Below are 10000 nucleotides of genomic sequence, written 5' to 3'. Positions count from 1 at the left end.
AGATTGTACAGTGTGTGTGACAGAAATAACAGTGTAATTTATTCCTGTGATCAAAGCTGATGTTCAGCATCATTACTCCAGTCTTCAGTGTCACATGATCATCATTACTCCAGTCTTCAGTGTCACATGATCATCATTACTCCAGTCTTCAGTGTCACATGATCATCATTACTCCAGTCTTCAGTGTCACATGATCCCTCAGAAATCACTCTAATATGAGGATCTGATGATCAAGACACATTTATGATTATTATCAGTGTTGAAATCAGTTCATATTTTTGTGGAAACTTTGATACATTTTATTTTTCAGGATTCTTTGATGAATATAAAGTTCAAAAGAACAGCGTTTATCTGAAACGTATAAAGGTTTACTATACATGGGCTTACACTCTTTACTCCGGACATGCAGTAAAGCATCAGCCGGTCGGGATTTCTGAACCGTCTCGACACACATGAACAGAAAACATGTTTTATCAGCCGAAAAGATCTGTGATGCGTGATGTGTGTGATGATAGAGCAGTCTGTGAGAGCCAGTGAAGCGAGAGGCTGATGGTGTGTGACCGTGATCATGTGATCATGAACCTTGTGTAGAAGCTGCTGCTGTAGTTCGGCTTGATGTCTTCTCAGAGTTTGAGCTTCTGACTGGAGTCAGTGTTGCTGAAGCGACTGGAGCTGCAGAAGATGAATGTTCAGACGCATCAGGACATTAACATCATATTTTCATATTGATCATGACATGCAGTTTGTGTTCAATCATCACAGCTTAAAGTGGCAGTAGTTGAGGAGAGAGATGTTACTGTATCATTTATTCCTGCTTTATATGAGAGTGAAACACAGTGAGCTGCTTCCCATAAACCTTCAGCTTTCCTGAATCAAGGAAATTATTAAGCCTTAGAATGATATAATGATATAAACATGAAATATTGCATGAATCAGAAGAGTCTATTTTAGCCTAGTATGACCCATAGGAGGACAATATTGGGAATTATAAGGATTTTACATGCAGTTTATGACTTTGACCACTAATATTTTGCAATTGCCAAACGTATTCAGAAAGAGTAGAGCCAGTGTGTGAAAGTTTTGACAAGTCTGTCTGAAAAGAGTGTTTTCTCACCTGAATACTTGACAGTGTATCTGACTGAGGTCTGGAGTTGATTTCTGAGAGTAAGCTGACATCTCCACTCTCTGTTGTCATCTTCATTCAGGAGTGTTGTAGTCAGAGTGATGATGAAACAGCGATATTGATCTGATGATGATAATATCTGATATCTGGAGTCTGTCTTCAGATCAACACCAGTCTGATTCACCCACAACAGCTCAATTCCCTCATAACAGACTGTACAAGACCGGTCATATGTATCAAAACTCACTGACAAATCTGACTAAAGAGCTTTTTTTTGTTGATAATATGTGACGTTATCAAACCTGAAGAAACACACATTCTGTCTGATCGAGTCTTCAAATGCTGACAATAACACACACATCTTCATCTTACAGGCAGAACTGAATCAACACACTGTAAATATAACGAGTGATGGATATAATAACTGAAGTCTTTCACTTTAACTCATTATACACTGAGTGATTCATATACAGTATATATCTATTTATATATACTCGTATGTGAATATGTCTGTTGTGAATCTCAGAATCTGCATTCATATAATCTCTGCATTAATATAATCTCTGCATTCATATAATCTCTGCATTAATATAATCTCTGCATTAATATAATCTCTGCATTAATATAATCTCTTGTTTCCAGGGTTCATCATTGTTGCAGTGTTACCAGTGTTTACAACAGTGACCAGATACGACTGGGACATTACATGTGGTCAACAAATGGGCTGTAAGTGTCTGATGAATTATGATCTGATCCCTCAATCTTTAATGATAATAATCTGTGTTCAGTCGTTTTGAACATTTATTCAATATTCTATATATAATGTTTAATGTATGGTCTTGATGTTTTACTCAGTGAGTGTCAAACACAGATATGCAGTTTTACACTAATATTAAACATGTTTTTCAGGTTCACCTTCGGTCAGGAGATCAGTGTGGTTAATGTTCATGATATTGATCAATGCTGTAATGATCTATTTCTACAGCACAGCTCTGGAGAATGAGAAGGGTATGATTATATTACATTATATATCTGACACATCTGTGTGTGTGTGTGTGTGTGTGTGTGTGTGTGTGTGTGTGTGTGTGTGTGTGTGTGTGTGTGTGTGTGTGTGTGTGTGTGTGTGTGTGTGTGTGTGTGTGTGTGTGTTGATGAACACTGTCAGTGATGATCTGATGTGTGTGTGTGTGTGTGTGTGTGTGTGTGTGTGTGTGTGTGTTGATGAACACTGTCAGTGATGATCTGATGTGTGTGTGTGTGTGTGTGTGTGTGTGTGTGTGTGTGTGTGTGTGTGTGTGTGTGTGTGTGTTGATGAACACTGTCTGTGATGATCTGGTGTGTGTGTGTGTGTGTGTGTGTGTGTGTGTGTGTGTGTTGATGAACACTGTCAGTGATGATCTGATGTGTGTGTGTGTGTGTGTGTGTGTGTGTGTGTGTGTGTGTGTGTGTGTGTGTGTGTGTGTGTGTGTGTGTTGATGAACACTGTCTGTGATGATCTGGTGTGTGTGTGTGTGTGTGTGTGTGTGTGTGTGTGTGTGTTGATGAACACTGTCAGTGATGGTCTGATGTGTGTGTGTGTGTGTGTGTGTGTGTGTGTGTGTGTGTGTGTGTGTGTGTGTGTGTGTGTGTGTGTGTGTGTGTGTGTGTGTGTTGATGAACACTGTCTGTGATGATCTGGTGTGTGTGTGTGTGTGTGTGTGTGTTGATGAACACTGTCTGTGATGATCTGATGTATGTGTGTGTGTGTGTGTGTGTGTGTGTGTGTGTGTGTGTGTTGATGAACACTGTCTGTGATGATCTGGTGTGTGTGTGTGTTGATGAACACTGTCAGTGATGATCTGATGTGTGTGTGTGTGTGTGTGTGTGTGTGTGTGTGTGTGTGTGTGTGTGTTGATGAACACTGTCAGTGATGATCTGATGTGTGTGTGTGTGTGTGTGTGTGTGTGTGTGTGTGTGTGTGTGTGTGTGTGTGTGTGTGTGTGTTGATGAACACTGTCAGTGATGATCTGGTGTGTGTGTGTGTGTGTGTGTGTGTGTGTGTGTGTGTGTTGATGAACACTGTCAGTGATGATCTGATGTGTGTGTGTGTGTGTGTGTGTGTGTGTGTGTGTGTGTGTGTGTGTGTTGATGAACACTGTCAGTGATGATCTGGTGTGTGTGTGTGTGTGTGTGTGTTTGTGTGTGTGTGTGTGTGTGTGTTGATGAACACTGTCAGTGATGATCTGATGTGTGTGTGTGTGTGTGTGTGTGTGTGTGTGTGTGTGTGTGTGTGTGTGTTGATGAACACTGTCTGTGATGATCTGGTGTGTGTGTGTGTGTGTGTGTGTGTGTGTGTGTGTGTGTGTGTGTGTGTGTGTGTGTGTGTGTGTGTGTGTTGATGAACACTGTCAGTGATGATCTGATGTGTGTGTGTGTGTGTGTGTGTGTGTGTGTGTGTTGATGAACACTGTCAGTGATGATCTTATGTGTGTGTGTGTGTGTGTGTGTGTGTGTGAAAGTTGAAAGTTTATTTGCACATATAACATTTAAAATACAACTTTACAAATCCATAAAAGAAGAAAACGAAAATACTGTGCGGGAGAGAGTGAGAAGACCATGAGGTCTTATAAAACCACCTCCCCAAAATCACATTAAATGGACATAAAATTACATGATCAAACAAGACAATACAATCAATACATCAATCATTTCAATATAACAAATTAACAAGATAAACTCATTTACATGTTAACATTATTTTCAGCTCTCTTTTGAAAGAGTTTAAAGTGGTTTTAGTCTTTAAAATGGGGTCTAAATGATTCCAGAGGGAAGGCCCTCTGTATTTCAGTGTAGATTGATTGGCTGTAGTTCTACAAAAAGGAAGATAAAAGTCTTTACAGTGCCTTGTGGATTATGCATGAACATCCGAAGAATACATAAAAAAGTTATTAAAAGCTCTGGGCACAATATTTGTCATATTCACATACTTGTACATAAAGATATTTATGCAATAGATGTTAACATTAAATATTGTCAAAATGTTATATTTTCATGAAAAGCGGAGCAGATGATGACGATCTATTTGAATTACTCATAATTCTTAAGAATTTCTTTTGTATTAATAAAATCTTATTTAGATATGTTTGGCATGTTGCACCCCAAACAATATTACAGTACAGAATGTGGGGATAGATTAAACTATAATATAATGTTTTCATACATAAAATATCAATTAAAGAGCGAACTCTACTCAGTATACCAACAGATTTAATTATTTTTCTGCAAACATGTTGAATATGATATTTCCAGGTTAGTTTTTGGTCGACAATGACACCTAAAAATTTTATTTGGTTCACTTGGCTAATTTTTAAACCATCAATTGATACCTCTATGTCCTGACAGTCTCCTTTGTTTTTTGTGCTAAAAATCATAAAGTTAGTTTTTTCTATATTAAGAGAGAGTTGATTTACTTTAAACCATTTAGAAATATTTTGTAATTCTTCATTTGCTTCTCTTATCAATGTGTCAATGTTAGAATGAGATAATAGAAGACATGTATCGTCTGCAAACATTGATATAAATTAGAAATAATAGAGGTCCCAAAATGGACCCCTGCAGTACCCCACATAAAAGTTTTCCCCTACTTGAGCTCAGATTGTAAACATAAACAAATTGCTCTCTCTCTTCCAAATAGTTTTGTACCCAATTTAAGGCTGTATGTTTAATGCCATAATTTTCTAATTTTGCTAAAAGAATATTATGATTTACTGTGTCGAATGCTTTCGACAAGTCTAAAAATATACCAATAGTGTTATTTTTCTCATGCTGATTTTTTGTGATTTTATCGACAAACTGTAAAAGAGCCATTTCTGTAGACATGTTCTCTCTGAAGCCATACTGGTGATCATATAAGATCAAATTTTCTGTCAACTGTTTTAATATCCTTTAATAAACAAATTTTTCCAGTATTTTAGAAAACAAAGGTAGAACTGAAATTGTAACGGTCACCAGCTGGAGTACCCTTGAGAGCCACCAGAGGGCACTCACCATCAGACACTCACGTTCACTCTCAGACTACAATTCCCATACTCACTGCCCGGACTCATCATCTCTGATCACTCATCACATTCACCTGTACCTCATTATCACTGATTGCATTCACCTGTGTCCCATCATCCTGTTAGTCTCAGTCTATTTATACCATGTTCATTCATTCACTCACCGCGAAGTCTTGTTGTACTGTTAGTCTGCATTTCCGAGCGTTTTCCCTGGTTTCTTGTCTTTTGGTTTATTTGGATTTCTTGCCCCGTTCCCTGCATTACTCTTTTGCCTCTGGTCCCTGGATTACTCTCTTGCCTCTGGTCCCTGCCTGTTTGTTTGTTTTATTTGTTTCTTTGTTTTGACTGCCTGCCTGTGTATGAGCCTAGCCTGTACATTGGATTACGCCTCTGGATTGCCCCAGCCAATAAAGCTGCATTTGGATCTAACCTTCGAGTCTCGGAGCAGATCGTAACAGAAGACTTCGCCGCACCCAGATCCAGCAGCAATGACCACCATGAATCCAGCGGCACAGATTATGTGTCTCCGTCAGGGAGACCGGCCCATAGAGGAGTACGTGAGAGACTTTATTGAGCTAGCACCTTTGGCATTTTTCGATGAAGTATGCCTAATGATATTTTTCCGTGGAGGACTATCTGAGCCGATCAGCTCCCTTATGCCACTTCATCACCCTGGCTGGAATCTTCAAAAGTATATAATCCAGGCTCTTTTGCTGGCTGAGTCACTTCACGTCAGCCCTGCCGAGCCTGCGCTTCACGTCAGCCCTGCCGAGCCTGCACTTCACGCCAGTCCAGCCGAGCCTGCACTTAACGCCAGTCCAGCCGAGCCTGCACTTCACGCAAGATCTGCCGAAGCCAAGGCAGTATGCGTCATGCCCGCCGCCCCTGAGACTGAGAGCATCATGCCCGCCACGCCTGAGACAGCAAGCGACATGCCCGCCAAGCTAGAGTCTTCACCGCTGGTCCCGTCCAGCACAGAGCCCTCTTCACCGCTGGTCCCGTCCAGCACAGAGCCCTCTTCACCGCTGGTCCCGTCCAGCACAGAGCCTGCCTTCACTGCTGGTCCCATCCAGCACAGAGCCCTCTTCACCGCTGGTCCCGTCCAGCACAGAGCCCTCTTCACCGCTGGTCCCGTCCAGCACAGAGCCCTCTTCACCGCTGGTCCCGTCCAGCACAGAGCCCTCTTCACCGCTGGTCCCGTCCAGCACAGAGCCCTCTTCACCGCTGGTCCCGTCCAGCACAGAGCCCTCTTCACCGCTGGTCCCGTCCAGCACAGAGCCCTCTTCACCGCTGGTCCTGTCCAGCACAGAGCCCTCTTCACCGCTGGTCCCGTCCAGCACAGAGCCCTCTTCACCGCTGGTCCTGTCCAGCACAGAGCCCTCTTCACCGCTGGTCCCGTCCAGCACAGAGCCCTCTTCACCGCTGGTCCCGTCCAGCACAGAGCCTGCCTTCACTGCTGGTCCCATCCAGCACAGAGCCCTCTTCACCGCTGGTCCCGTCCAGCACAGAGCCCTCTTCACCGCTGGTCCCGTCCAGCACAGAGCCCTCTTCACCGCTGGTCCCGTCCAGCACAGAGCCCTCTTCACCGCTGGTCCCGTCCAGCACAGAGCCCTCTTCACCGCTGGTCCTGTCCAGCACAGAGCCCTCTTCACCGCTGGTCCCGTCCAGCACAGAGCCCTCTTCACCGCTGGTCCTGTCCAGCACAGAGCCCTCTTCACCGCTGGTCCCGTCCAGCACAGAGCCCTCTTCACCGCTGGTCCCGTCCAGCACAGAGCCTTCTTCACCGCTGGTTCCGTCCAGCACAGAGCCCTCTTCACCGCTGGTCCCGTCCAGCACAGAGCCCTCTTCACCGCTGGTCCCGTCCAGCACAGAGCCTTCTTCACCGCTGGTTCCGTCCAGCACAGAGCCTTCTTCACCGCTGGTCCCGTCCAGCACAGAGCCTTCACTGCTGGTCCCGTCCAGCACAAAGCCCTCTTCATCGCTGGTTCTGTCCAGCTCAGAGTCCTCTTCGCCGCTGGTCCTGCCCAGCTCAGAGTCTTCTTCGCCGCTGGTTCCGTCCAGTTCAGAGCTCTCATTGCTGCCCAGCACAGAGCTCTCATCGGTGCCCAGCTCAAAGCCCTCTCGGCCGTTGGTCCTGCCCAGCTCAAAGCCCTCTTCGCCGCTGGTCCTGCCCAGCTCAAAGCCCTCTCGGCCGCTGGTCCTGCCCAGCTCAAAGCCCTCTTCGCCGCTGGTCCTGCCCAGCTCAAGGCCCTCACCGCCGCTGGTCCTGTCAAGCTCAGAGCGCACTGATTCCGATCCAGAGCCAGAGCTTCCCGTCACTTCTGCCGAGCCAGAGCCAGAGCTTCACGTCAGTCCTGCCGAGCCAGAGCCAGAGCTTCACGTCAGTCCTGCCGAGCCAGAGCCAGAGCTTCACGTCAGTCCTGCCGAGCCAGAGCCAGAGCCAGAGCCAGAGCTTCACGTCAGTCCTGCCGAGCCAGAGCCAGAGCCAGAGCTTCACGTCAGTCCTGCCGAGCCAGAGCCAGAGCTTCACGTCAGTCCTGCCGAGCCAGAGCCAGAGCTTCACGTCACGTCTGCCCGTCCAGAGTCTCGTCCCGCCGAGACTGAAATTGTTCCTGAGCCTGAAAATCTGTTCCTCTTCCTCTTTCTGCGCCTGTGTCTTCGGACAAAATGGCCGACTCCACGCCTGTGTCCTCGGACAAGATGGCCGACTCCACGCCTGTGTCCTCGGACAAGATGGCCGACTCCACGCCTGTGTCCTCGGACAAGATGGCCGACTCCACGCCTGTGTCCTCGGACAAGATGGCCGACTCCACGCCTGTGTCCTCGGACAAGATGGCCGACTCCACGCCTGTGTCTTCGGACAAGATGGCCGACCCCACGCCTGTGTCTTCGGACAAGATGGCCGACTCCACGCCTCTGTCTTCGGACAAGATGGCCACCGCATCCCCTGAGCCCGTTCCTGTTCTTGAGCCCGTTCATGTTCCTGAACCGTTGGATCCGCCTGAAGGGTCGTCTCCGCCCCGGCCGCCTGAAGGGTCGTCTCCGCCCCGGCCGCCTGCTCAGCCTGCTCCGTCCCGGCCGCCTGCACTGCCTGCTCCGCCATGGCCGCCTGCACTGCCTGCTCCGCCCTGGCCGCCTGAACAGCCTGCTCCGCCCTGGCCGCCTGCACTGCCTGCTCCGCCCTGGCCGCCTGCACTGCCTGCTCCGCCCTGGCCGCCTGCACAGCCTGCTCCGCCCTGGCCGCCTGCACAGCCTGCTCCGCCCTGGCCATACGCCCTGCCGGAGTCTTCAGGTCCTCTTCCGCTGCACGGGCCTGGCCCTCCATCCCGCCCCCGGGTCCGCCTCCGCTCCACCACCCTCCTGGACAATTTAGGAGCATCTGGAATCCGCTCCTTAAAGGGGGGGCTATGTAACGGTCACCAGCTGGAGTACCCTTGAGAGCCACCAGAGGGCACTCACCATCAGACACTCACGTTCACTCTCAGACTACAATTCCTATACTCACTGCCCGGACTCATCATCTCTGATCACTCATCACATTCACCTGTACCTCATTATCACTGATTGCATTCACCTGTGTCCCATCATCCTGTTAGTCTCAGTCTATTTATACCATGTTCATTCATTCACTCACCGCGAAGTCTTGTTGTACTGTTAGTCTGCATTTCCGAGCGTTTTCACTGGTTTCTTGTCTTTTGGTTTATTTGGATTTCTTGCCCCGTTCCCTGGATTACTCTTTTGCCTCTGGTCCCTGGATTACTCTCTTGCCTCTGGTCCCTGCCTGTTTGTTTGTTTTGTTTGTTTCTTTGTTTTGACTGCCTGCCTGTGTATGACCCTAGCCTGTACATTGGATTACGCCTCTGGATTGCCCCAGCCAATAAAGCTGCATTTGGATCTAACCTTCGAGTCTCGGAGCAGATCGTAACAGAAATAGGTCGATAATTGTTAAATAAACGTGAATTCCCAGACTTAAACAAGGGAGTTACTTTAGCTAATTTGAGATCTCTTGGTACAACGCCTGTTTTGAGTGACAAAGAGAGAACATAAGTTACAGGCTCAATAATAGAGGAAGCTACTTTCTTTATTTCTCTAATTTCATCATGTCCTGGAGCTGTGTCCTTCATCTTTAATATGATTTCAAGCACTTCATTAGGAGTTGGAGGATCAAATTCATTTAAGCAAGGATGAGGCAAATCAAAAATTTGTGAAGTAAATTTTCCTGTATTCACAATGTTTTTTGCCAGTGAAGGACCAACATTCACAAAGAAATCATTGAGACCGTTTGCTATATCGATGGAGTTTTGATAATTCTGGATACCATCGGATAACTGAGATGGAATTCCTCGAATTGTTTGTTTTTTATTTAATAATTAATTTATAACATTCCAGGTCTTTTTTATATTTTCACATGAATTTTCTAACTTTTCAGAAAAATATTTTTTCTTGGCATCTTTTAAAACTTTGCTGAATTTGTTTTTATATTTTTTATAGTACGCAGTATTTAACGGTGTGGGGCTAATGAGAGATTTTTTATACAACTTATTTTTAGTAATGGAAGATTTTCTTAATGCAGGTGTAAACCATGGCTTAGAAATATTCCTGTTTTTACTCCTACTTTGTACCAATGGAAAACATTTATTAAACAAAGATGAAAATATATTCATAAATGTCTGATAAGCTGTTTCGGCATCCTGATGTCCGAAGACATGATTCCATGATATATCTCAGCCAGTGACCTTTTAAAAGACTCAACATATTTAGGAGTAAGTCTACGATGTTTCATACTATAGGTTGGCTTTTTTTGCTGAGAATTTGTAAAAAGCAGAAATACAGGGAGATG

General features: G+C 45.6%; 1 protein-coding gene across 1 annotated transcript in view; it reads left to right on the top strand.

Moving 5' to 3' along the window:
* LOC311079104 (uncharacterized protein) overlaps window positions 1-10000 on the top strand; it is an 80603-nt gene that overhangs the window by 59746 nt on the left and 10857 nt on the right. The window contains exons 13-14 of the mRNA XM_084108300.1: window positions 1766-1849; window positions 2033-2131. Coding sequence (XP_083964426.1) covers window positions 1766-1849; window positions 2033-2131 — 183 coding nt within the window. The remainder of the gene's footprint in view (window positions 1-1765; window positions 1850-2032; window positions 2132-10000) is intronic.

Source organism: Abramis brama (genome assembly GCF_963993115.1).
Source record: "Abramis brama genome assembly, chromosome: 1".
Lineage (NCBI taxonomy): Eukaryota > Metazoa > Chordata > Actinopteri > Cypriniformes > Leuciscidae > Abramis > Abramis brama.
This window is presented reverse-complemented; position numbering and strand designations above follow the sequence as displayed.